This window comes from Diceros bicornis, chromosome 18 (assembly GCF_020826845.1).
Source record: "Diceros bicornis minor isolate mBicDic1 chromosome 18, mDicBic1.mat.cur, whole genome shotgun sequence".
Taxonomy (NCBI): Eukaryota; Metazoa; Chordata; class Mammalia; order Perissodactyla; family Rhinocerotidae; genus Diceros; species Diceros bicornis.
The window spans coordinates 10,596,618-10,624,046 of record NC_080757.1 but is presented as its reverse complement, the minus strand read 5'-3'; the positions used below and the strand labels follow the sequence as shown (position 1 = coordinate 10,624,046).

Genomic DNA, 27,429 nt, shown 5'->3' with positions numbered 1-27,429 from the left:
AATAGGCAGAAAAAAAGACCAGGGGTCAGTGCCCTGAGGATCCCTAATGAGGTCAAAGAACTGGTAGATTGGGAGGACTTGAGTGCAAGTGCTGGAATCGGGGGTGGTGGGGGGTGGAGCTAGGCTCAGGGAGTGGGGTGTCTGGGTGGGTTATCTCAGGGGTGGGGGAGTTGTGAAAGTCACAAATTCCAGCGTGTGGCATGGGAGTGACAGCTGGAATGGAAAGGAGAAGAAGGTCACTGGGTGTGAGGTGGCAAGGGACACTTACCATGAGGGCTATATGCAACTTTCTGGTATTGCATTTAATAAAGGAAAAAGGAACAAGTGAAATTAATTTTAATGTTTAACCCAATATTCCCAAATATTATCATTCCAACATGTAATCAATAAAAAAATTATTAATGGGGAATTTTCTGTTCTTTTTTCATACAAAATCCTCTCTGCCTTCCATCTTTGTATCTTTTTCTCTACTTTCTGAGAGATTTGTGTCAACTTTATCTGTTATCTTTCTCTGATTTTTCAATTTTCTACTATCACTTTTGCCTTCCAGGAGCTCTTCCAGGGTTTGCTTGTAGCACATCCTGTTTTTGTTTCACTGATGCTCTTTTGTTTCTGTTCTCTCTCTGGGGATGTGAGCGGCAGTCATGTTTGTTTTTCTGGTTTGGGGTGGGCAGTCTTCCTTCCTTCCTCACCACCTCTGTCCCCTCTTGCTCCCTTTGAGTGGTTTTTTTCGCTTGTTTTGGCTCCCACCTTTTGTGCTAAGAAAGACAGAGGCCAGTGTTTTGTGGCCCTTGGTCATCTGTCCCTATTTAAGGGAAGAGAGCTGGAAAGCTGATTGGAAGCTCTGCCGAACAGGTAGTGGACTCTCAGCTGTGAGCTCCACTGCCGGCTTGTCCCGGTGGGCTGTTCTCAGGGGACCCCTGAGGTCATCATCCTTGGGACTTTTCCTGTTGGGCTGGTCAGAGGCCACAGAAAACAGTCTTTCAACTTCCTTCTGGAGAGTGTAGGTCCAGCTGCTAGAGGGCTGGTTTCTGGGTGGGAAAAGAAGGCTGGGCGTCTGCCCTTTGCATCAAGAATATTACTCTCTCCTTCAGCTGGGCCTGGGGTCCCCAGTCCAAAGACCCTCTGATTGTCTCTGTACTGCCTTCTCCAGACAAGAAGCCTTCAATCCCATGCTGGGGTGAGGAGGGGACTTGCTTAGCTGTGCAGAGTGGGGAGGGGCCTTGGGGAGAGCTGCTTCCTAAACTTCCTAAATTGGTCTCCCTGTTTTACTCCCACCTGCACCCCTTTCCTGAGATACTTGAAGCCACCGGCCCCTGGGCCTTCAGAGAGGCTTCTTATCTGTCTCCATCGCCAGCTGAGGATTCCAGTTTTGCTCCTTATCCATCTGCTTTTCATCTTCCAAAACTTTTCTATTGTTCCTTGTATTGGGGGGCTTATGCCTTAAACAAAAACTCCCTTTACAGTTGTTTAGTGGTTTGGGGAGCCCTGCACCCCTTGGTCCATTGTTGGTTCTAGTTTATGCCCTTGAGGAACCTCCTCAGCTGCTTTGCTTTTCTTTCTCCCCAAGGTCCCTGCTGATTCTCTTTGTGGAGATTGACTACTGGGAGCGGCTGCTGTTTGAGATACCCCATTATGTGGTGAACGTAGCCGAACGAGCCGAGGACCTGCGCATCCTTCGTGAAAATCTGCTACTCGTTGCTCGAGACTACAATCGGTGGGGCTCCAGTCCGCGTCGCAGCCCTCCTGTCTGCTGTTTTATGCCTCCTCTTTGTCTTACCTGCCCCATGATGTTATCCGTTTCCTACAGTCTCCATCCTTTAGATTTGGTCCATCTCAAAAAAAATCGTTTCCCCTACTTTTACAGTCCGATGATGATTCCTGTCCCTTGCAGTTTTGTCTTCTAGCTTTAGGGTAGAGAGCAAAAACAACCAAGTCCCCTCCCACCCCACAGGGCACTCGGACCGTATATATCTACTGGAGGCCTGGGTCTTTAGGAATGAAACTGGGTGGCATCAGGATTATGGGCATGGAATAACATCAGAGTCATTGAACCAAGGCCGGGCTGGCACCCCTTCTCTGAACTCCCTTGGTACTCATTTCTGGAGTGAGGTATGGCTCTGGCTTGGGGACCTTTCTCAGCCCAGTTCAAGTCCAAGGGGTGGAACCACCAATCTTGTTTGAGTGTCTAGAACTGTACTGTCCAGTATGGTAGCCACGAGGTGCATGTGGCTGTTTCTATTTTAATTAATTAATTGAAATTAAATAAATTTTAAAAATTCAGTTACTTATTTGCACAGGCCACATTTCAAATGCCCCACAGCCACATGTGTCTAGTGGCTACCGTATTGGACAGCACAAATTGTAGAACATTTCCATTATCGCAGAAAGTTTTATTAGAAAGCAATAGTCTAGAATCGTGAACTTTCAGATTTCTCCACCAAGTGTCCTAGTGTGGAGAAGAGGTCTGCAGAGCTTGCCCCACCAACCACCAGTCTTCTCTCATACACAGGATTATTGCCATGCTGTCCCCAGATGAGCAGGCCCTATTCAAGGAACGGATCCGATTCCTGGATAAAAAGATCCACCCTGGACTCAAGAAACTGCACTGGGCCTTGAAGGGGGCTAGTGCCTTCTTCATCACAGAGTGCCGCATACATGCCAGCAAGGTGGGCCGTGGTCATTAAACCCTAAAGATCTGCAAGGCTGACCGAAAGGCTGGTGCATGGGTAATTAATTCCTGAGTCCTGGGTAGTGATGGAGAGACCGGGAGTAGTGTGAAAGTATGCTTGGGGAAGGACTTTTTTTGGTGTCAGCAACTCTAGCTGGAGGACAAACGGGAGGATAAAACTAGGCTCAGAGGTCTTTCCCCAAGCTGAAATAACCCCCCATGGCTGGGGTCTGACTCCAGGTGCAAGCAATTGTGAATGAGTTCAAGGCGTCCACTCTGACCATTGGCTGGCGAGCCCAAGAGATATCAGAGACGCTGCTGGTACGCATCAGCGGCAAACGGGTGTACAGGGACCTGGAATTTGAGGAGGACCAAAGAGAGCATCGAGCAGCTGTGCAGCAGAAATTGATGAGCCTGCACCAGGATGTGGTGGCCATCATGACCAACTCCTATGAAGTCTTCAAGAATGATGGCCCTGAGGTAGGGGTCCTGTGGCCAGGGCTTTGTGGTTGGGCATTCTTCAGTCCCCCGGTCCCATCAGACCATTCTCTTGGTCTTTCCCTTTTTCTACCAGTGTGTGCTTCTCAAACATCCTGCTCTTGTCTTGGATTCGCCCAACCTTCAGTCTTTCAATCCTTCTTCCTTCAGGACTCAGTGTCCTGCCTTTCTATCTAGCCAGCTTGTTCCTTTCCCCATTGCCTGGTTCTCATTTCTTAGGGCCTGCCCTGTCTTCCCTGAGGGGTTCCATTTCCCCATCTCTTCCCACCAGATTCAGCAGCAGTGGATGCTGTACACGATACGATTGGACCACATGATGGAGGATGCCCTGCGCCTGAATGTGAAGTGGTCACTCCTAGAACTGTCCAAAGCTATCAACGGGGATGGAAAGACCACCCCAAATCCACTCTTCCGAGTCCTTGTCATTTTGCAGAATGACCTGCAGGGAGGTGTGGCACAGGTGGGAATCACTTTGCCCCCAACACCCCAAAACTGTCATACTTTATTTGCCAGTTTTCTTCAATCCTTAAACGTGGCCCTTGGCCTTGACTTTATCCCACGGCCTCTAGGCCTGGTTCTGAGGTGTTCAACCTTACCAGTCCTGAGCCTTGACTCCTCCATGGCCTGTGCTAAGGCCCTCTCCACTGTGTTCCCATAGGTGGAATTCTCACCCACTCTGCAGACTTTGGCAAATGTGGTTAATGATATTGGCAACTGCCTCTTCTCTACCATCTCTGTCTTCCGCCACCTCCCTGAAATTCTCATCAAGTGCAAGTTTCATCGTGACCCCATCCATACAATTGTGGGTGAGTGGGCAATGCGGAGGACACCAGATGCAGGGGTATCAGAGGCTTAGGAATGGGTGGAGCTAGGGGGAGAGACCAGTGTGTGTTTCCAGACATACTGGGCTGATCATCTCCATGGGTGGAAAACCCAGGTCAAGGGGCCAGATTGGGGAAGGGAGTAAGGGCAGAGATGAGGGTCAAGATTAGGTGACTAGTGCTCAAGGGATTTGGGATTTGGGGTGGGAGATTAGGAAAGACAAGTTTGGGATTGGGGCTGGGATATAAGATGCCTAGATACCAACAGGTAAGATGTTCGAATCCTATGGATTAGAGTCATGCTTTTACTTTCTGCCTCCTCTGTTATTTTCTAATGCTCCTGTTTGAGCCATATTTCTTTGGGGAGGTGGTATTGGAGTGGAGGGTCTAGGGCAGTGGCCAGGGGCCACGCTGGAGTTTGGGTTGAGATGGAAGTTAATGAGAAGCATTTTGCTGGGTCTTAAGAGCGAGATGAGGACATCAAGAAGATCCAGGCCCAGATCAGCAGTGGTATGACCAACAATGCAAGCCTGCTACAGAACTACCTCAAGACCTGGGATATGTATCGGGAGATCTGGGAGATCAACAAGGACTCTTTTATTCGTCGCTATCAGCGCCTCAACCCCCCTGTTTCTTCTTTCGACGCAGACATTGCACGGTGAGGAGTGAAGGTGGATATGAAGGTCTGTCCCTACGAGGAATAGAATCAGAGGAGGAGGTCCAGGCCTAGAGCCTTGGGAAGGAGGGTTAGGTGTAGGGGGAGGTACAGAAAATGTGTGTCCTCAACTATAAGAAAAGAACAGGACCTAGGGCATTGGACCTTTGTTTTTCAAGGGGTAGAAATCAGGTAAAAGTTGGACAAGATTGAGGGAAAAAGCTGTTTTGGTGGGGAGTACCGTAGGGTTCTGTTGGGAAAGAAGAAATGCTAGGGATCCTAAAGATGAGAAAAGTGAACACTTTCATTATAAGAAAGCAGATTGGAGTTAAACTGAAGAAGATTCTTAAATTCTGATCTGAACTCCCATCTGTTTGTCCTCTAGTCATTCGTTCATTCATTCATTCAATAAACCCATGTCCTATGGGTCAGGAGGAATAAAAAAAAAGAGATGAACATGTTTTTTTCCTCCTGAGGGCTAGAGTGTAACAGAGAAGGTAAAAGTTTTGCTGGAAGAGCAATGGCTGTGGTGTCTTGAGAAGGGTTGAGAGCCCAGCTCCACCTCTGTAGCTGTGTCATCCTAGGCAGGTGACTTATATTCTCTGGGCCTTAGTTTCCTGAGAGACAGATATTATACCACCTCCCTTATAAGGTTGTGAGATTACTAAATATATGTGGAAGCACTTTGTAAGCTCTAAAGCACTGTGCTAATGTACTTCTTATTATTACACCAGCTTCAGTGGGTTAAGAACTATGGTTAAGGTATACAAGGTGCCAGGGCAGTTCAGTGGAAGGAGAGAGTTTCCAGCTAGGGGCATTAGGAAAGGGAGGACATGAATGAAGGGAGTGACTTTGGGGCTGGGCTTTCCGGGATGGGTAGGATTTCAACAGGCAGAGATGGGCAGTGGGAGGGCCTTCCAGCTAGAGAAAATAGCGTAAGAAGAGGCATAAAGATGGGAACACATGAGCACGTTCACCAAATAGTGAGTACTATACTATACTAATAGTGAGTGTGGTCCAGAACACAGGGACAGGAGAGGAAGTAGGCAAACAGACAATTCTCTCAATAACCTTGTGAGGTAGGTTCTGTTATTATCACCATGTTGCAGGTGAGGAAACTGAGGCTCAGGGGTCACAGAGCTACTATGCAGCACAGTGTGAACTCAACCCAGATCTATGTGACTCTAAAGCCTTGAATACCAGATTAAGGAGTCTGATTGCTATCTCATAGGCAGTGGTGGGCAAAATGACATGATGACTGCTGTATGCCTGGGATGGATTGACATGGGAGGCACCTGGGAGTAGAAGGATACTTTCGAGCTGCTGCACAGGTCTGGGTGGTAAGAAATGAGAACTTGAACTAGCGTCAGGGCAGTGAGCACTTCTGCAAAGAAAAAAACATCCTAGCGGGGATGTGGACCCTTTCAGCTACACGGAGGTTGCTAATAACGTACAGAAAGAGGAGACAGTCCTCAACATCCAGTTTGTGCTGCTGGACTGCTCGCACCTCAAGTTCTCGCTGGTGCAGCACTGCAATGAGTGGCAGAACAAGTTCACGACTCTGCTCAAGGAGATGGCAGCCCGGCGCCTCCTGGAGCTGCACACCTACCTGAAGGAGAACTCAGAGAAGTATGAGCTTGGGCGCCCAACTCAGGCGTGGGGAGGGCAGGCCCTGTCCTTTCCACTTACCAGCACTCTCTTTGCCTGCCTTCAGAATCAGCCACCCTCCCCAGACACTGGAGGAACTGGGGGTCAGTTTGCAACTCATGGATACCCTGCAGCATGACCTGCCCAATCTGGAGACCCAGATCCCTCCCATACACGAGCAATTTGCCATTCTTGAGAAGTATGAGGTGCCAGTTCAGGACAGTGTGAGTTCCAGTGGTGTTTGGTCCACCCAATCCGGGTCTTCCCAGCATTAGATTGTAGGGGAAGCGGACTCCCTATGTTGTAGCCCTTGTGCTATCAGGCGGGAGAGCTGAGAAGTGAGTGGGGGAGAAGGCACAGGATTCAAAAGCCTCTGAGAGCCAAAGCAAACTCAAATGATATTTTGAGTCAGCTTATGGATTTCTTATAGGCCCAGCAACTCATTGCTTGATTTCTTTGGGCCTCATTGAGTGTAGAACTTGGCCACAGACTCTGGTCCAGAGGATCAGAAAAGAGTCCTTAAAAGCATTGGTGAGAAGGACAGACCTGCTTGTGCGTCATCCTGCCCTCTTTGATGTCCCCAGGTACTGGAGATGCTGGACAGTCTCAATGGGGAGTGGGTCATCTTCCAACAAACTCTCTTGGACAGTGAACAAATGCTGAAGAAACACAAGGAGAAGTTCAAGACAGGCCTTATTCACTCAGCTGATGATTTCAAGAAGAAAGCACATAATCTTCTGGAAGAATTTGAATTCAAAGGTACCACTTTCTCAACCTCTCCCCCTTCTTTACCTTTGTTTTGGACCCAGTCTTTGAAAGTCCTGAGGAGGTGTGAACAGGATGAGCGGAGGAGGGATGGTGCTGGGGAAGGAAAGAGCTGTAGCGCTTTTCTCAGCAATGTGCCTGTTGTCACTCATTTTTGGTTGGAAGGTAGCAGCCCACAACATTTCCAGTGTACGACTTCTCATGTCCCTGTTTCTGATTCTAGAGCCGTGTTTAGTAGTTTCTGCTAAGATTAACCATCATTCTTTCAATGCATTCCCTCCTATTTTCCATCCCTTCCCTCTCTCGTGGGAAGAGAGAAGGGAGATTTATCCACAAAGAGGTAGGAGAGCTATGATGGTCCTTTCAGGGGGCCATGGCCTCGAATGGGAATCTGAGCTTCATCTTGGATTTGCCACAGGCCCCTTCACCAGTAATGTGGGACATCAGGCTGCTCTAGAGCAGATTGCACAAGTGCGGGCCATGCTGAATGCCATGCGAGAAGAAGAGAACATTCTCCGTGCCAACTTGGGCATCTTCAAGATCGAGCAGCCAGTCTCCAAGGACCTGCAGAACCTGGAGAAGGTGGTGTGCTGAGCGAGGGCATTGTGGTAACCAAGGGTAGGGAGCTGGGGACAGGAGAATGGGTCCCAAGGGCCTGGAAAAACAGCTGAGACCAGGAAAATGGGTGCGCAAGGAGCTTTTTAAAAATATTGAGGTAAAATTCAGATTACAAAATAACCTTTTTAAAGTGAACAATTCAGTGGCATTTAGTACATTCACAATGTTGTGTAACCATCACCTCTAGTTCCAAAATATTTTCATCACCCCAAAAAGAAACACTGTACCCGTTAGCAGTCATTCCCCATCCCTTCTGCCCCCAGCCCCTGTCAACCATTAATCTGTTTTCTGTGTATATGGATCTACTTATTCTGAACATTTCATATAAATGGAATCATGCAATATATGGCCTTTTGTAGCTGACTTCTTTCACTTAGCATAATGTTTTCAAGGTTCATCCATGTTGTAGCATGTATCAGTACCTCATTCCTTTTTATGGCTGAATAATATTCCATTGTATGGATTTACCATATTTTGTTTATCCATTAACCGGTCAATGGACATTTGGGTTGTTTCCACCTTTATTTGAGTGGTATTGTGAGTAGTGCTGCTATGAATATGTGTGTACTTGTATTTGTTTGAGTCCCTATTCCCAACTCTTATGAGTATGTTTGTAGGAGTGGAATCCTTGGATCATATGATAATTCTATGTTTAACTTTTTGAGGAAACCAGCAAGGTATTTTCCACAGCAGCTGCACCATTTTACACTCCCACTAGCCATGTATGAGGGTTCCTATTTCTCCAGATCCTTGCCAACACTTATTTTCCTTTTTTTTTTTTTCATTTTAGCCATCCTAGTGGGTGTGAAGTATCTCATCAAGGTTTTGATTTGCATGTCCCTACTGACTAATGTTGTTGAGGATATTTTCATGTGCTTCTTACTTGAGGAGCTCTTAAGGCAAGAGAGTGGGGAAAAAAATGTGAACCGAGGAGGCAGCTCTATTTCCTGGAGGGAAAAGCTTCTCAGACTGAGAGGAGCAAAGGACTCGAGTGTTTGTCAGGGAGGAAGAGGGCAAGAGTCAGTGACTTAACACATCTTTCTGCTCTTGGCCATGAAGGAACTGGATGCACTCCAGCAAGTCTGGGAGATCACACGGGACTGGGAGGAGAACTGGAACCAGTGGAAGATTGGCCAGTTCCTGACCCTGCAGACGGAGGCCATGGAGACTATGGCCCATGGGCTATTTCGTCGCCTCGTAAGACTAGCCAAAGAGTTTAAGGTGTGTGGGGAAAGGAGTGGGGGACTGAAGACAAGCCAGTTGAGGAAGGGGGACTGTGCAGGAGGACCATCAGGTCTTCTGATGTCTCTCACTTTTGCTTAGGACCGAAACTGGGAAATTATTGAAACCACTCGTTCCAAAATAGAGCAGTTCAAGAGGACCATGCCTCTCATCTCGGACCTGCGAAACCCTGCCCTGAGAGAGAGGTGAGACATCTCCTCCTTCCTGGGGGCCACCATCTGGCCTGTGCCATCACCTGGTGCTTTCAGTTATCCCCTCCATGGCATTCATAGCTCTCTCTGGCCCTCTGTCCCCAAACACGGCATTGAAGAAGGCTTCGCCAGAGCTGCCACTGTCCTCTGTTTCTCACACTGTCCTGGGTTTGCAGCCTTCCTGGCTCCTTCTCTGCCTCCTTCCCCTCTGTCTCCCCTCACTGTATGTTGTCTGTATAGTGAAGCTTTGTGTCTTCTGTCATACAAAAGCTTTTATTTTGATGTAGCCAAGAGTATACCTTTCTTCCTTTATGAGTTTTGCTTTTGTGCCTTGTTTAAGAAGACCTCCCTTACCCCAGAGTTATAAATGCATTCTCTCCATACTTTCTTCTAATATTTTCTAATTTTGTTTTTCAAGTTTAACTCTTTTAATGCATCTGGAATTTATTACATCATAGAAGATGGCTTTGAAACCACTAAGGATAGAATAAACTATTTTATAAATGGTGTTTTAATAATTATCTATCCATCCATTTAGGAGAAAATAATTTTACTTCTTTTGCATTGCCTCCAGTATAATGTTTCTGGCAATGCTTCACCATTAAATATTATGTGATTAAGTATAATCTAACCACTTTATTTGCTTAAGCTACTTAACTTCTCTAAGCCTCAGTTTCTTCACCTATAAATGGAATGACAATAATTCCTCATTTATAGAGTGGTTGTGAGAAATAAATGAGATGTTTTATGTAAAGCACCTAGCCCAGTGCATAATCTATAGTAAACTTGCAATAATCCGTCTTAACTCCCTCTCTAAGAAACAACACCTCAATCTCTGTATTCTGCACAGTGCTGAAGATTGTAGCTAAGAGGCTATTTAGTAAATATGTGTTGAATCATGAATTAATAAATACATGGAATCATAATATCCTGATGGGAGAAAGCCTGAGAGTGATGCTGATACCTTCCAGTAGGCCCTGGTGTCTGGCCTCCTGATCTGACCTTCTGTCTCTGGCTACAGGCACTGGGATCAGGTCAGGAATGAGATCCAACGGGATTTTGATCAGGAATCTGAAAGCTTCACCTTGGAGCAGATTGTGGAGCTTGGGATGGATCAGCACGTGGAGAAAATTGGAGAGATCTCTGCCTCAGCAACGAAAGAGCTGGCTATAGAGTTGGTACGACAGAATCCTCTCCCACACTCCCGCATTTCCTATGCCTCCTGGAGCAAAGGCTTCCAGCTTTTCATCATCTGATGGCCCCTCCCAGCTCCTGTTTCCCTTGGAGATTAAATACCTGATTGCTCTGTCCCCAATTTCTTTCCACAGGCATTACAAAACATTGCCAAGACCTGGGATGTGATTCAACTAGATATAATACCCTACAAGGATAAGGGCCATCACCGACTCAGGTAGAGAGGGTCTCAAGGATCTAGGAGAGGGGGAGGGCTGTGTGACCTGGGCTGAGGAGTGGGACTGAGGCTTCACAGATGAGGATGGACTATGATTTTGACACCTTCCACCCCAGAGGTACAGAAGAAGTATTCCAGGCACTGGAAGATAACCAAGTGTCTCTGTCTACCATGAAGGCATCTCGTTTTGTCAAGGCCTTTGAGAAGGATGTGGACCACTGGGAACGCTGCCTCTCCCTCATTTTGGAAGTTATTGAGATGATCCTGACAGTGCAGCGTCAGTGGATGTACCTAGAGGTCAGGATTCACTCCCTGAGCTCTTCCTACATCCTGTTTTTACTCCTTTATTTGAGTAGGACCTAGATATTTGCCTTGTTAGCAGCCTCATTTTCCCACCTCTAAAGACATTCTTCATCTAGGACCCAAGCATCTGACTCTTAGTTATTACCTCCCCTATTCAGTTTCCTCCCTGAAAAGCCTTTGTTCTTCCATTTTCTCCTTGGACCCAGGTGCCTGGCCTCCCAGCCCCAACTTTCCTTCTAGAACTTGAGCATCTTGCCCTTTGATTCTGATGCTCCTTATCTTCTACTCAACTGTCATTGCTGGTCTGGGGACAGGGAACAGAGTGTGGAGAGTATGAGAAACAGCCTCTCACTGCAATTCTTGGCCCTGCAGAATATCTTCCTAGGGGAGGACATCCGCAAGCAGTTGCCCCATGAATCTACCTTATTTGACCAGGTCAACAGCAACTGGAAATCCATCATGGACCGTATGAACAAGGACAGCAATGCTCTCCGGAGCACCCACTATCCAGGTCTGAGCTCCATGGCCACGTGCTTCATCTACTGAAAGACTGACTGTTGTACCTGGCTTTCATACCATCATCATCGCCTCTTCCAAGCATTAAATAATAGTTTAGTAGTAAATTAAATTCAACAGATGTTTGAGTGGAGTATGATGTAGTGGTTAAGAGAATGGGATATGGAATCAGACAGACTTGAGTTCAAAATCTGACTCCTGCCTTCCTGATGGTGTGCTCTGGGGCAGCCTGCTTCCTCCGTACTACAGTTTCTCACCTGTAATAGGGGTGTTAATGATAGCTAGTTCTCAGGGCTTTTGTAAGTGTTCTAAGGGAGTATGTAACACTCAGTACAGTGTCTGGCATAAAGTTAGTGCTCACCTAATAGCTCTGTGCCTCAAGAAGCCCTTGCTGAGGCCTTACTCTTCTTCTCTAGCTGATTCATTCAATGAGATAATGGAGGTAAATGAGATAATGCAAATAAAGCACTTATCACATTAAATGGCACAGAGTAAACCCTTGGTTACTATTAGCTATTGTTATTATTACCTTGACTTTAATTGGTTTATCATATTAACTAGTTTTTATTGTAGACACTTTGGTAAGCATGGGGATAGGGTAAGGGGATGGGGGAGAGATGTACACATAATGAGGCCTGGTTGCTTGTGGTAGATTAGGGTAGAGAATCAGTAGGTCTAGGGTAGAGAATCAGTAGGTCAAGTTTGGCAATGGGCACCTAAAATGAGTGTCCTGAGGAGAAGAATTCTGGCAGGGGGTACAGAGGACTTCTTTATTTTGCCTAGGGCCCGTCTAATGATTCTTTATGTTCCCAAGAACTCTGAGTATACACATCAAAAAAACATAGTTTTACTTATTCTGATAAAATGTAAGTATTAGGTTATGCAAAGTTGAGTGACAACATGCATTTTTTAGAAATATTTGAGATAACTGACAAAATTAAATTTTGTAACAATTTATAAGCAAAGCCATAAAAACAACTATCCCTCTGTTGAACACACAGAACAAATCCATCTTGTCCACTGCTACTGAGTCTCCCTGTGGTCTCCAGGGGCCACACAGGAGTCACTCAAAGGCTCTAACAGCCCATAGACTCTGTACTTGAAGGCCTACGGGTCACTTGAGGTCAGATTCCAGGACATCCATACTTTCTTCAGAAAGTAGAAACTGGGAAGACAAGGCATAAACCTAAAGCTTGGAGGAAACTAAAATTATCAAGAACATACAAATGTGAACACATTTTATTTAATATCTCGAATTGTTCTTTGAGGTGGATCTTATTACCATTTTACAAAGAGGTGGTAGTTCACTGAGGTTAATTGACATGCTGAAAAGTGAAAGAGCTGTGATTTGAATGGCCATCTTCTGCCTCTCCGTGTAGTGCTCTTTTTGCTATGTCATGAGGGACACTGGCAGCCCCAGTGGTTGTGGCAGACCTCTTTCATTGTGTGTCTGTGATATGTATTTAAATCTCCTGATTTAACCTGTTGGATTCTGTATGTGCAGAACAATCTCTAATTTTCAGAAGCTTTTGGGATGACAAGCAGATCCCCAAGTTCTTTGGTGGAATGGGACTGTTGTTCCAAAGACTGATGGGAGATGTAGTTATATTAATGGGATCATATATGACGTATAATTAATGTATAATGTATAACATGTATAATGTCATATAATGAATACTTAATAATTAATTAATGAAGAGAATGGGATAAGCATGATAGAGTGACTGGGGACACTTTTCTGCTTCCAAAAACCATTATGGCAATCTGTACCCCAACATTTAAGAGCTAGCACAGTGGATATAGTTGGAGATTCTAGATCTACTCAGGGCAATGGTAAAAGGGCCATCAAATGTCATTCATTGCTCTTCTTCCCAGGCCTCCTGGACACATTGATAGAAATGAACACAATCCTAGAAGACATTCAGAAGTCTCTGGATATGTATTTGGAGACCAAGCGCCATATTTTCCCCCGCTTCTACTTCTTGTCCAATGATGACCTCCTGGAGATTCTGGGCCAGTCCCGCAACCCAGAGGCTGTGCAGCCACACCTCAAAAAATGCTTTGACAACATCAAATTGCTGAGAATGCAGAAGGTCAATAGAGGTGGCCATGAGGGGATGGAGGGCAGAGGAGGGATGGTGATGTCAAGGTATTTAAGGCCTTGGAGGAGATCATGCCCTCCCAACAGAAGAGGGATATTAATGATTCTGAATTATCTGGGATAGAACTTTTTAGAATTGGTAATATTGAGGGGAGGGGAGATAAGCAAAAATTACCCACGAAGGGCTCAAATACCTTCTAGGTTAATACCAGGAGTGGGCAGGCCAGGCCAGTAATAGCTTCTTGTTTCCACAGCTCGGGGGGCCCAGCAGCAAATGGGAAGCTGTGGGAATGTTCTCAGGTGACGGCGAGTATATTGATTTCCTCCACACAGTACTTTTAGAAGGGCCTGTGGAGGTGAGTTGTGGCAAGGATCTAAGAATCAAGCTGATTCTTCTTTCTATTAGAAAGTTTGCTTGGCTCTGTGAGGAGAGAACCTCTCTGTGAGGGGACATTAGTCACTTTTTGCCCTCCCACCTGCCATTCCTGAAAATTCTAACCCCTACCCTCAACCTGAAAGTCAGACAGTCTGCCCCATAGCCTCCATTTCCTTAGGGACCCAAGCCAGCTGCTGCCCGGTTCCTGCTTTTCTCTTGTGCCCAAAGTCCTGAAGTCCTGTTTCCTAACCACCTTCCCTCTGGGGAGTCTTGTCTCTGTCCCTGAGGCTGAGCCATTCTGTTCTCTCACCTCTCTCCAGTCTTGGCTTGGAGATGTGGAGCGGACCATGAAGGTGACCCTACGAGACCTTCTCCGGAACTGCCGCCTGGCCCTCAAGAAGTTTCTTAACAAGAGGGACAAATGGGTGAAGGAGTGGGCTGGCCAGGTGAGCTGAGGTCAATAGAAATGAGGGAACAAGAAAGACAGAGCTGAAAGGGAGCAGCATGTGTAAAGACAGAGTCTTGAGTCTCACAAAACGCAGGTTTCTTGCCCCTGTTCTGGGCTGTGGCCCTGGACCCCTGCATGCTGGACCCTTAGCTCCTGACCTTAGGCCTGTGCCTCATCCTTCAGAGCGGACTAGGCATATTGAGAGAGGAATACACCTGGTCCTGGAGGAAGCTGGGATTTGGGAGCTAGGCTGTGTGGGCGGCTAGAGTTCAGGGCTTTGGAATACAGCCTCCACACTTGCCTCAGGTGGTGATCACTGCCAGTCAGATCCAGTGGACAGCTGACGTCACCAAGTGCCTGCTGACAGCTAAGGAGCGAGGAGACAAGAAAATCCTCAAGGTCATGAAGAAGAAGCAGGTGGGGAACCCTATAAGTATGGGATAGGCCTGGAATTAGAGTTGGAGGGAGAGAGGTGATAAAGGGGAGTCAGAATTAGAGGTGAGCTGGTGGGAAAGGGTCAGAATGTGGGTGCTTTATGGTAGAAGTCCAATGAGGAAAGATTGGATGGATTAGAAGTGCGTTTTCCTGTGCTGATGTTGGGGGTCAGAAGTTACAGCGGGGTTGGGATTAGCCTTGGGGTTGAAAGTTGTGTTAGGCTGGGATGAGGTGTGATTGGGATTTGGTTGCACTTCTCCATCCACTCTCTTCCCCTACCGCCTCATTCCACAGGTGTCAATACTGAATAAGTATTCAGAAGCCATCAGAGGGAACTTGACCAAGATCATGCGGCTTAAAATCGTGGCTCTGGTGACGATAGAAATTCATGCCCGGGATGTGTTGGAGAAGCTTTATAAGAGTGGCCTTATGGATGTCAATTCCTTTGACTGGCTCAGCCAACTGCGCTTCTACTGGGAGAAGGTGCAGATGGGCCAGCTCCCCACTCTCGTACCCTAAACGCAATCCTAATGATTTAATTAAACTCATGCTCTCTAAGTACAGTAATATCCTAACCCAACCCTTAGTGCTATCACAGTACCCTAATCCAGTTCTTAACTCTATCTCAAATCTCCCAAATCAGGAGTGGCAAATCATTTTTCCAGTCAGTGCTCACTATGGGTGTCACTTTACTGGGACTCAGAAAGACACCAGGCAGCTGCTGCAATGGATTGGGGTGGACATGCAATATGAAACTCATCTTCTATCTCGGCCGTAAATCCTTCCGTCCTTCTAACTCTAAACTGAACCCCTAATCTAACTGCAACCTCCCTGCCACCTCCAGTCCTCCTCTCCATCATTGCCTCAGCTCTAACTCTTCCTCCAAGCCCACCTCTCTCTTACTCTGCCCTGTTTCCCCAGGATCTCGACGACTGTATGATCCGCCAGACCAACACACAATTCCAGTATGGTTATGAGTACTTGGGTAACTCTGGCCGGCTTGTCATCACCCCCCTGACAGACAGGTCGGCTGTTTGGGATGAACAAGGTGGTTGGTGTGGGGGCAGCAAATGCTGAATGAAGGCTTCCAGAAGTCTGACTTGAGTCCTGTCCTCAATTCTCAGGTGTTACATGACACTGACCACAGCATTGCACCTGCATCGAGGGGGCTCCCCCAAAGGTCCTGCTGGCACGGGAAAGACCGAGACCGTCAAGGACCTGGGCAAGGCCCTTGGCATATATGTCATCGTGGTCAACTGTTCCGAGGGCCTGGACTATAAGTCCATGGGCCGAATGTACTCAGGACTGGCCCAGGTCAGTATCCTGCCACCCTGTCCCAGAGGCCCCTTAAATATCTTTTAGTCCCAGAAAATCATCTGAAACCCACATCTGCTTCAGTGCTTTGTAACTTACAACATTCATCACCCCAGTTAGTTTTTATAATTGAGGAAGTCCCTGTACCTCCCTGAGCTTCACTTTGCTTATTTGCCATATCAGAAAATTATGTAAGGATTAAATAAGATAATGCATGTAAACTGGTGCATAATAGGCACTCAGTGCTCACAAGTTCCCTCTCCCAGTCTCTCTCCAACTCACACCTTTTCTAGCATTCCCCCAGATTGTCCCTGTGTGATGGAAAGTTCTGGCCGGAAACTACAACAGTGCTACGCTAGCCCCACCCCACTGCCCCCTGCCACTTTTTGGAGGCCGCCATACCTATCAAAACATTTCAGGAAGGATATGTTAGTCACAGTTTCTAGTTTCTCCCAGTCTAGGGGTACTCCTCTTGCTCCCAGCAGCTCTGTCTCCCACCCTACAGACAGGGGCCTGGGGCTGCTTTGATGAGTTTAACCGCATCAACATCGAGGTGCTGTCGGTGGTGGCCCAGCAGATCCTGTCAATCCTATCCGCCCTGGCTGCCAGCCTCACCCGCTTCCATTTTGAGGGCTTTGAAATAAACCTGGTGTGGTCCTGTGGGATCTTCATCACCATGAATCCTGGTAAGGGCCAGGGAGTAGATGGGGCTCCTGGGGGAACAACTGAGTGTCCAGGGCAAATAACTGTGCATCCTCCCCTTCCCCCTTCCAAGCCAGTGTATTTAGCCAAGTGAAATGTGGCTAAGACAACAAAGTGTGAGAGAAGGATAAACATACAACTTTCTGGGAGAAGGGGAGGCAATCTTACTAGTCTCTAAAGGGATTAATAACCACTTATGTGTATATATATATAGCCCTAGTCTTTTAAGGTACTTAGCTATCTTCTCCCATTGGGCTAGCTCCCAGAGTGCTGGTCTGTCTGCCATGCCTTTTGCAGAATGAGAGAATCTCCCCAAAGTGCAGGGCCTTGGGTCTCTCATTGCTGTTCCCTAGGAACAGCACTGGGGGAAGGGTCTAGGAGAAAACAGGAAAGGTTTGGGTACTGAAAGAATCAGAGAAACAGCTGTGATTTCTATTAGGACTGATGTGAGTTATACATGGAACTTGGAGAAATGGGAAATTTACAGCTCTGCCATTTGAGTTTGAAACAGGGCCACACAGAAAGTAAGGAAAGGACCAGAGATAGGGAAGAAGAGCAAAGTGGTACAGGAAGAGCCAGGGCTGAGATGAGAAAGGAAGAGATCTTGGAGTTGGAGATGGGGAGAAAGTTAGGGATGGAGCTAGGGTTGGAGAACACAGGATTGATTGGGAAGTGGGCCCTTGGGAAACAATATGGATTCTAAATAAATGGCATTGTTTTCTAGGCTATGCTGGTCGCACAGAGCTTCCTGATAATCTTAAATCCATGTTCCGTCCAATAGCCATGGTGGTGCCTGATTCTACTCTTATTGCAGAAATCATTCTCTTTGGGGAGGGCTTTGGCAACTGCAAGGTATTCCGATAATCTCTTTTCTCTAATTATTTTATTTCCCTTTCATGGTTATTCTCTGGACAGACCAACTCCCTGAAGGCCTCACAATCAGCTTATCCTACAAAGAATGTATACTGCTGTCTGTAGGATATGGAAGCAGAAGAATTCAGAGGAGGGAGGTCTCCCCTCTCTGATGCCACTAATCCATGATGGCACGATTCACAAGATCTTCTCTTTAGGATTGCCCATAGAGCACCTCCTAGCTGTTTCAAATCCCAGGACCTAGCTTCCTATATCCATAACTGTCCCTAGATGAAGCACAGGGATTTGTGGGGAGACAGGTTGTTTCCTCCTCTGTTTCGGTTCCCCAGATTCTGGCCAAGAAGGTATACACGCTTTACTCGCTGGCTGTGCAGCAGCTCTCCAGACAGGACCATTATGACTTCGGCCTGCGTGCCCTCACCTCCCTTCTGCGCTATGCTGGCAAGAAGCGCCGCCTGCAGCCAGATCTGTCTGATGAAGAGGTAGATCAAGGACACAGCCCTTGGACCTTAACCTCCACTGTCACTGGTCCTATGCATCTTCACTCAAGGTTTTCAGATCCTTTCTTTCCCAAGATTGGGATTCCCACCCTTCTGCCTATCTATCGTATTGTTAAAGACTAGCTCAGGTGTAGCCATTGTTCTTGGCTCTTGTCTCTCACCCCTTTGGAGAGGAAGGCCCTAGTGTGTACCAGGCCCTGGCTTCTCAAGCCTGAGTCTCTGTCTTTTCCCGTTTAGGTGTTGCTTCTCTCAATGAGAGATATGAACATTGCCAAGCTAACTTCAGTCGACGTGCCACTATTCAATGCCATCGTGCAAGATCTATTCCCCAGCATTGAGCTGCCTGTCATTGACTATGGCAAGGTATTTGTTCTTTAATACCCTTCCTGACAATCTATGTGAATGTGGGTCCAGGAACAGGACATTTGGTTTCCAGACCTTGTTCTGCCATTCACGAGGCTGTGACTTTTTGCAAGACAGTTGGCCTCTCTTAGGCCAACTTATCTATAAAATGATATAGACCTATTCAAGTGTTCTACTCTCCCACCACAACTCCCTACCTCTCGACTCACCAGCTCAAGTGCTTCCACTCATCAGTTCTTTGACTTTATTGAGCTCTCTCATCCATTGCCCTTTCTACTTTCTTTATACCAATCAATCCTTTCCTGCCTCTACTTCTCTCCTCATTCAGGGAGTTTTGAGAAGAGACTGCTAGGAGCTGTTTGATATGTGAGAGCAGTGGAATGGAAGGGGTGGAGGAGGAAGATTTTAGAAAGTATAGAAATTTCCTTCTCTGGCAGTATGGTAGTTTAGGTACACTGAATGATCCTTTCAATTGAAACCACTAAAATACTGGATAAAAAATATAAAAATACATCTTTGTAAATGCATTGCTATGCTGGCAAGAAAGAAGGAATTCTGGGATGAGGAGGGAGAGTAAAAGCAGAGAGATAAGTGAGTGCCAAAGCTGGCTTTCTCCCTGAAAATTTTTGTTGAATTTAAGGCACTGGGGATAGGAGATAAAGCAGCCCAAGTTTGGAGGTACAGTAAAAAACCCAGTCCTGCATAAATTGCAGTCCACAAGGGAAACATCCTCAGTAAATAGGAAAATGAGAAACCCACCATTGAGAAGGGTCCATACAGTAAAGAAACTTGCTTGTCTTGACCTCCAGTGATGGGAGGAGGGGATAAAATCTCCTTTGAGATTTCCTAACCACAAGCCACTCATGTGGTCCATGGTCATAATTTATTCTACTGTGTAATCCCCCAAAATCTCAAATTTAGAAGTTAATTTTAAGTAGTTCCAGGTTGTTAGTGCTTCCCCCAGGTGACTGGCGGAAGCAAATGCAAATTATTTCTGGAAGATTGAAACTTCAACTTAAACCTCAAAGAATTCTCATAAAAGTCCAAGATAAAAGTCCAAGAAAATGAGCAGCTCCTGGTCAAAATTCACAAAACACACAAGAAAATGAGACATCATGAATGGAAGGCTGAAGAATAACAGAATAGCTGAATTAGATCCACAAAGACTTCAGATATTGAAAATAATCAGCACAGAATTAAAAAATAACTAAATTAATATGTTTAAAAAATAAAAGAGAAGCTTGAAACTATGAGTCAGGACCAAGAGACTTCTAAACAAAATAGATTTGAAAAGAACCAATAGAATTTCTGGTAATGAAGAAATGTTATAATTGAAATTAAAAACAGCAACAACAGGACTTCCAGGTAAAGAAGGTGGATTAAAAACAATTTTGTTCCCTTTTGAGAATCCATTACAACTACTCTAAAGAGATACCCCAAAGGATGGGGAGAATGGAAGAGGAGATAATGACAAAAATTTTCGACATAGGAAACAAATGAATAAGTTGTGACTTACTTAGCAAACCTGGGAGGCCTGGACGTGGGGGAAATTGAAAGGCGATTCTAAAAGGCTAAGCATTTGTGGAATTAGGTACCTCTGTTAGTAGGGAGTAGTGGGAAGAGTAAAGGAGGTGTAGCTAAAACAAGGAGGAGTGGAGGCAAACTGTCTTGGAAGCCGTTAGATCTCTAGATCTCCCCTTCTCTTTGACCCTGGATGACTATGCCTCTCCCACTTTGGCAGAAGACTAGAGTGTAAAATAGCAGTCTCTGGTCTGGGGGATGCTGGGTATAGTTGAAAGCAGGAGTAAACTCTATTAAAAATGAGGGTTAAGTGAATGTTTACACATTAAATGCTGAAACCTTAGTCTTCTTTCATCTCTGCTCCCAGAATTCAGCAGCCAGAGAGGAAATTGGAAGCATTCTCTCTGGGGAATCTGTCTGGCCCAAGAGGAATAACCAAAACATCGACAATGGAAACTTCCCAACGAAAGTCCCAGATAAATTATCTATAGGGACACTTGCAGTCTCACAGACTCACAGCCCCACTCACACACTCAGAGCTTCCATTCAGCTTTTTAGTCCTCAACCCTTGTATATGAGCAGAAAACCAAGACTCACCACACATCTGAGAAAAGACTCTAACATGAAAGCAGCCAAAACAAATAGGAAAAAGAAAATTGGAGAAAATAGATAATGCAGAGAGAAAAAAAGTTTTTAAAAAAAATCTATCATTAGTATTCTTAAAGAGAAGATTAAGATATCATATCCATGAAATACTAATGAAATGCTATTAAGAAAGATATATTCCATAGGATAGAGCAGGCAAAGGGGGAAAGAGATGAGATTTAAGAGTCAGTCTAGGAAAGACAATATCCAAATAATAGGAGTTCCAAGAAGTAGAAACAGAGAAAATGGAGGGGGGCAGGATGAATAATGAAACAATTCAAGAAGAATCCCCAGAACTGAAGAATCTCTTTCCAAAATGGAAGGATCCATAAGTGCATGACACATGGATAAAATAAATCATTACCAAGGCCATCATTGCGAAATTTTAAAACACCAGGAAAAGGATAGGATTTAACAAGCCTCCAAATAGGGAGGAAAAAAAGAGAGGTGACATGCAAAAAAACAAGAATTATAATGTTGGACTTCTCAATAGCAATATTGAATCTATAAACAATGGAGCAGCCTTCAACATTCTGAGGGAAAATTATTTCCAAGCTCAAATTCTATACCCAGCTAACCTGTCATGTAGGAGGCTAGCTCAGAGACATTTCAGACATGCAGACTCTCAAAGAAAAAACCACCTCCAATATATCCTTTCTTAGAAAGCTACTAGAGAATATGCTCTCCTAAAATGTGGGAATGTACCAAGAAAAAGGAAAATACAGGACACAGGATGATGGTTATGCACCAGACAAAAACAGAAGCCAATCCAGATTGGAGCAAATCTGAAGGCTTCAGGAAGACTTCTTTTTCCCTCCCCCCCCAAAGCCCCAGTAGATAGTTGTATGTCATAGTTGCACATCCTTCTAGTTGCTGTATGTATGCAGCCTCAGCATGGCCAGAAAAGCAGTGCGTTGGTGCATGCCTGGGATCTGAACCCCGGCCGCCAGTAGCAGAGCACACACATTTAACCGCTAAGCCACAGGGCTGGCCCTAGGAAGACTTCTTTAAGAAGAAGAAATTGATACTTGATGTGTATAAATGTTTTGAGAGATTTAGTCAACTGGCAAAGTTTGGAGTTGCGTAGAGATACGTACATTAAAAACTAAGCAAATAAAAACTACAGCAACTATTAGCTCCTAGGGAAAACAAAAAAGTTATGCAGAAAAGGAAAAAGAATCATACATTGAATAGTACACATTGTTATACTAATATTGAATAGTGTTTACAAGAGACACACCAAAAACATAAAGACAAAGCGTTGCAAGTCAAAGAATAGAAAAAGATAAATCAGGCAAATACTAATCAAAAGAAAACTGGGATAGCAATAACAGACAACATCGATTTTAAGGCAAAAAGCATTGCTAGAAATAAAGAGGGTCACTTCATAATAATAAAAGGTTCAGTTCACCAGGAAGTTATAATAATTCTAAATTTGGATGCACCTAATAAGATAGCCTGAAAATAAATAGGGCAAAATTTTGCATAATTATAAGGAGAAATAGAAAAATCTACTATCATAGCGGAGATCTTATCATCTCTCAGTGAGTGATAGACCAAGCAGACTAAAAATCAGTTAGAATATAAAAGATTTGAACAACACAATCTTGATTTAATAGACATCTATAGCAATTGCACTCAATAACTGAAGAATAACCATTTTTTTCAAGCACTCATAGAATATTTAGGAAAAGCGACGATGTAAAGGCCACAAATCTGCCTCAAAAATTTCAAAGGAATTTATTTAGAACACATTTTCTGATCACAATGGTAACTCTACTGATATCAGGCAAAGTAGAGTTTATGGTAAAGGGCGACATTTAATAATGACAAAAGTGCCAATGCACAGAAAGACAACAATTCTAAATTTGTATGCACTTATAGCTACAAAATACATAAAACAAAATTGACAGAACTAAAAGAAGAAATAGATAAATCCACAACCCTAGTGAGAAATCTTGACTTACTTCACTCACAAATTGATAAAGCAAGCATACCAAAAACTCCATAAAGATACAGATCTGAATGCTTTTAACAGATTTGACCTGACACATATAGAACATTGCATGTAACAATTGCAGATACATGTTCACCTCAAGTACACATGGAACATTTACTAAAATTGACCATATGCTGGGTTATGAAGTATAAGTCTCATAAATTTAAAATGATTGAAATTATACAGAGGATGATCTCTGACCACAATAGATTAAGCTAGAAATCAATAACAAAATATAATTAGAAAAAGCCTGAATATTTTGAAATTAGGCAATACAATTCTACATAACTCATGGGTGAAAGAAGAAAGTAGAGAATATTTTAAACTGAATAAATAGAAATTGTGATGTACTAAACTTGTGGCATGATGCACACAAGCAAACATACTAATAAAACTAATTGTGAGAAGGAAGGAGATAGTAGTGGTGAGGCCTCTTAGTGGTGTTTGAGAGATACAAGTAAAGATCTTGCATCTATTTGAACTTATTTGGTTGCATTGGCTGTGTGTTTAAAAATAGCACACTATTCTGGGACTGATCCATATGGTCATGATTCTATAAGCATTACTTTTTAACTTAGGTGATGATTTGTTTAATGTCTGGCTCTCCCACTAGACTGTGAGCTCTGCAATAGGATGGACTCTGCTTTGTTCTCAGCACCCAGCACACTGCTTGGCACCTTCTGTAGAGGCTTAGTAAATATTTGTTCAATAACATTAGAAAAAACATGTAGAGCTGTGTGTCAGATGTTATGTTTTATGTTAACTATCTTATCTAATACAACAGCCTTATAAGGAAAGCATCATCATTGCTCCCATTTAACAGATGAGGAAAGCGAGGCTAAGAGAAGTAACCTACTTAGGTTCACATAGCTGAAAGCTGGAGACCCAGGTTGGCTGATTCCAGAGCCCACTCTCTTAACTCTGCAGTTGGCCAGCTTCCCAGGGAATGAACAATTGCCAGAGTGCAAAGGGCCCTGGTGCCATTTTCAACAGTTTGAACATTAACTTCCCAGGCATTGAGGAGGTTTTGAAGGCCCTTTACAGGCCTAATCCTTTTTCTTCTCCTTCCTTTATTTTCCCTTCACTCAGCTGCGGGAGACCATTGAGCAGGAGATTCGAGATATGGGCCTGCAGACCACAGCATTCACCCTCACCAAGGTTATCCAGCTGTATGAAACCAAGAACTCCCGCCACTCTACCATGATCGTGGGCTGCACGGGCAGCGGCAAGACTGCCTCATGGCGAATTCTTCAGTCCTCCTTGTCCTCCCTATGCCGAGCTGGAGACCCCAACTTCAACATTGTTAGAGTATGGAGTCAGGACCATGAAGCCAGTGGCAGAGACTTGAGTATCAGGAGGACAGTGGAGGCTGGGGCAAGAATGCGTAGATGTCAGGGAGGGCAGTGCAGACCCGGGGGGTAGGGCCTGGATCTGGGGAGGCCTGGGAGAGAGGAGAGAGAGAAGGGGCAAAAACAAATACTAGAAGTAAAGGGAGGCTGGAAATAAAAGGAGATGTTTGGGATTTGTGTCCTCCTGCAGCTCAAAAACCCCTTTCTGTGTCATTTTTAGGAGTTCCCTTTGAACCCTAAGGCCCTGTCCCTTGGCGAGCTGTATGGGGAATATGACCTCAACACTAACGAATGGACAGATGGCGTCCTGTCCAGTGTCATGCGAACGGCATGTACAGGTACCCAAAGGATCAGGGGGCAGGGAGAGCAGATGCCTGAATCTCCTAAGGGGGTGGGTAGTCTGGGGATAGAAAGCTCAAATTTGGGATAAAAATGTTTGGGGAATACCGAGATACAAGCAAGCATCTGCTTGCATCTCCGAGGAGATGAGTGGGGAGGGAGGCCTGGGTGAGAAGGCTCCTGGTTTCCTTATCATCCACCTTCTACTAGATGAGAAACCCGATGAGAAGTGGATCCTTTTCGATGGCCCTGTGGACACACTGTGGATTGAGAGCATGAACTCTGTCATGGACGATAACAAAGTGTTGACCCTCATCAACGGAGAGCGCATCGCGATGCCTGAGCAGGTACAGGGGTGCTCTGACTACTGAGGCCCTGCAGGTTGGAAACTGGAGGGCCTGAGGTAGGGCTAAGGGGAAGAGCACTGGAATCCTAAGAGAAGAGTAAATTCTACGAGAGGGAGCTGAGGAGGAGGAGGATGCCTGGATTCAGGGAAACCTGTGACTGAAGAAAAAAATGCCTTGTCTACCATGGATGTTGAGAACAATTGTACTAGGAAGCCCTGTGTAGACTGAGGCAGCCCTCCTCAGCCTCATTTCCCCTGACATATGCGGGATGACCTTCACTTGTGTACCCAGGGTTATGAATTCATGGGCTGTAAAGCACACCCTTTTCCAACCATTCAAACAATGCAAGTAAGAGAGTGATTTTTCATGAGGATATCTTTGAATAAGCTCTAATTTCTTTTAAAAAGCAAATCATTTGTAAAGCTTAGATCTTTATTCATGCTGTCATACACTTAGTACTTGGTAGAGACACCTTGGGGCATCAGAGTTCTGGGTGTTTTTATTATTATTGATGGGGGCAGGGAGGAGGGAAAGATGAGATTCTGACAAAGTATATCCTTAGGTGTCTCTCCTGTTCGAAGTGGAGAACTTGGCAGTGGCCTCTCCAGCCACTGTGTCTCGCTGCGGGATGGTCTACACTGACTATGTTGATCTGGGCTGGAAGCCCTATGTTCAGTCATGGCTAGAGAAGAGGCCAAAGGTATGAAGGGAAATGAGGAGAGGGAAAGTAACCTGCGTGGCCTATGGGACACAAGAATGAATAAAGAGCCCCTTCTTATTCAACTCCAGGTTGAGGCAGAGCCCCTGCAGCGCATGTTCGAAAAGTTCATCAACAAGATGCTGACCTTCAAGAAGGACAACTGCAACGAGCCAGTGCCCCTCCCTGAATACAGTGGAATCATCTCCCTCTGCAAGCTGTACTCGGCCCTGGCCACGCCAGAGAATGGGGTAGGTGGAGACCAGAGCAGGGCCAGGGCAGGAAGGGCTCATGACCTCCCGGGGACAGCTTCAGGGAAACGGTGTGTCTGAGACACAATTTGAACACCAGGTGTGAGTGGAGCAGAGACTCCAAGGGGAGGCCTCACCAACCATGGAGGCAGCGAGGGATGTGTGTGTGTGTGTGTGTGTGTGTGTGTGTGTGTGCGCGCGCGCGCGCGCGCGCGCGCATGTGCATCCTCACTGGAAGGCCAGACTAAGAACTCTAAATTGGATATAGTACACAATGGGTCTCACTATAATTTCCTACACATATTTTGGGAGCTGAGGATAGTTCATTTGGTTCCTCATTTCTCCATCCCTTCAAAAAATAAATATTGAGTCTTGGTATACGTGAGGCCTTGGGATACCATTTCTTCTGGAAGGAGCCCTCAGCCTAATCTGATGAAGGGTTTTAGAAATTTTCAGATTAATTGATACTTAAGAAAAATTTTGTTCAGTTTATAATTATGGAGTAAGGACCAAAATTGGATATTTTCTCTTGAGATTAAATCACTGCCTAGAAATGGTTTGTATTGTTTTTAAAGACATTGCTGGATAATTAAACTGTTACTATATTAAAGTTATATAACAATTAAGATCTATAACAGTATATGTCATTCCTGGTACAGTTAATATACGTTAAAACTGTGTAGATGAACTTACAAGGTAACATATAGGAAAAGGACAATAATTTAGTGTCAGGGGCACCCAGGTGCTAAGGAAGACAGGCCAAGTAGGGGGCTCATCAGAGGGGGAAGAGCACGGATGAACAGCAGAGAGAGAGGAGGGCATTCTAGGTAAAGAAAATGGCCTTTGCATAAGTGCAGAGACATAAGAGTCAGGCCTGTGGGCGGGGTGGGGTGGAGTGGGTGGTGTTTGTGTGCAGAACTTCTTGAGTGTAGCAGAGACCCAAAGAAGAGGATAGTGAGATGTGTTGTGTGTTGGGGTGAGCTGGATTGAATATTCCAATCCAGGATTCTCGATTGAATGTGGTAAACAATAGAGTCTCAACACAATTTCTCACCTATATTTTGAGGATTGAGGATTATTCTAAGACCAAGTCCAATATTCTGGATTGGACAGCATCCTGTATATCACATTATCTGCTGTTCTATGTATCTTAATTCAGAACCCATCTTCCAAGAGCTCCCCACTCACGGGACCTGTAGCTGTTTCACATAGTAGGTTAGAGATGATATGCTTGATGCTGAGTTAGCTGTCTGTTGGCCATTTTCCCCAAGGAAGCAGTGGAGTTTGCACAGCCCGTGTGTTCCACAGACCCTATCAAAGAACACCATCTGCTACGTGCCCTCTGGGTGGGGGGTTTGAGCATGAGCAGAAAATGCTGTTTCTGCTATTAAGTTGATACATTTTAAAATTTAATTTTTAATCACACAAGTGATAGTTGAATCTAGTTTACTTTCTACAAGTTAGAACTTTTTTATAAAACAAAAGTCCTTTTTGATCATCTCTGTCCTTCCAATTCTGATCTACTCCCCCCTATACACAAGTAACTACATACTGGAGTATGTTTGTATGTGTCATTACAGACCTTTTTAAAATATATATTTACATATAAGCCCATAAGTATCCATAGAAATTGTGATATTTAAAAAATATATCATGCTATATGCCACATTTGCAATATGCTTATTAAATCAGCAATGTGTTCTTGAGTTCCATATTGCTACACATAGGTTAATTTCATTGCTTTTAGCTGCTATATATTATTCCACTATAGAACAGGACATTTTATTTTTCTGTCCCTCTACTGGTGGACATTTAGGTCATCTCCAGTTTT

At 44.9% G+C, this 27,429-nt stretch overlaps 1 protein-coding gene across 1 annotated transcript in view; it reads left to right on the top strand.

The window, feature by feature from the left end:
• DNAH2 (dynein axonemal heavy chain 2) overlaps window positions 1-27,429 on the top strand; it is a 96,487-nt gene that overhangs the window by 32,725 nt on the left and 36,333 nt on the right. The window contains exons 15-46 of the mRNA XM_058559803.1: window positions 1,571-1,717; window positions 2,513-2,669; window positions 2,912-3,151; window positions 3,441-3,629; window positions 3,828-3,975; window positions 4,456-4,648; window positions 6,074-6,274; window positions 6,360-6,516; window positions 6,877-7,051; window positions 7,476-7,639; window positions 8,735-8,896; window positions 8,999-9,102; window positions 10,130-10,286; window positions 10,437-10,519; window positions 10,636-10,816; window positions 11,195-11,333; window positions 13,214-13,431; window positions 13,694-13,795; window positions 14,136-14,261; window positions 14,570-14,680; window positions 14,993-15,181; window positions 15,620-15,723; window positions 15,823-16,012; window positions 16,518-16,698; window positions 17,439-17,566; window positions 17,917-18,069; window positions 18,325-18,450; window positions 23,705-23,923; window positions 24,185-24,302; window positions 24,514-24,650; window positions 25,213-25,350; window positions 25,440-25,598. Coding sequence (XP_058415786.1) covers window positions 1,571-1,717; window positions 2,513-2,669; window positions 2,912-3,151; window positions 3,441-3,629; window positions 3,828-3,975; window positions 4,456-4,648; window positions 6,074-6,274; window positions 6,360-6,516; window positions 6,877-7,051; window positions 7,476-7,639; window positions 8,735-8,896; window positions 8,999-9,102; window positions 10,130-10,286; window positions 10,437-10,519; window positions 10,636-10,816; window positions 11,195-11,333; window positions 13,214-13,431; window positions 13,694-13,795; window positions 14,136-14,261; window positions 14,570-14,680; window positions 14,993-15,181; window positions 15,620-15,723; window positions 15,823-16,012; window positions 16,518-16,698; window positions 17,439-17,566; window positions 17,917-18,069; window positions 18,325-18,450; window positions 23,705-23,923; window positions 24,185-24,302; window positions 24,514-24,650; window positions 25,213-25,350; window positions 25,440-25,598 — 4,996 coding nt within the window. The remainder of the gene's footprint in view (window positions 1-1,570; window positions 1,718-2,512; window positions 2,670-2,911; window positions 3,152-3,440; window positions 3,630-3,827; window positions 3,976-4,455; window positions 4,649-6,073; window positions 6,275-6,359; window positions 6,517-6,876; window positions 7,052-7,475; window positions 7,640-8,734; window positions 8,897-8,998; window positions 9,103-10,129; window positions 10,287-10,436; window positions 10,520-10,635; window positions 10,817-11,194; window positions 11,334-13,213; window positions 13,432-13,693; window positions 13,796-14,135; window positions 14,262-14,569; window positions 14,681-14,992; window positions 15,182-15,619; window positions 15,724-15,822; window positions 16,013-16,517; window positions 16,699-17,438; window positions 17,567-17,916; window positions 18,070-18,324; window positions 18,451-23,704; window positions 23,924-24,184; window positions 24,303-24,513; window positions 24,651-25,212; window positions 25,351-25,439; window positions 25,599-27,429) is intronic.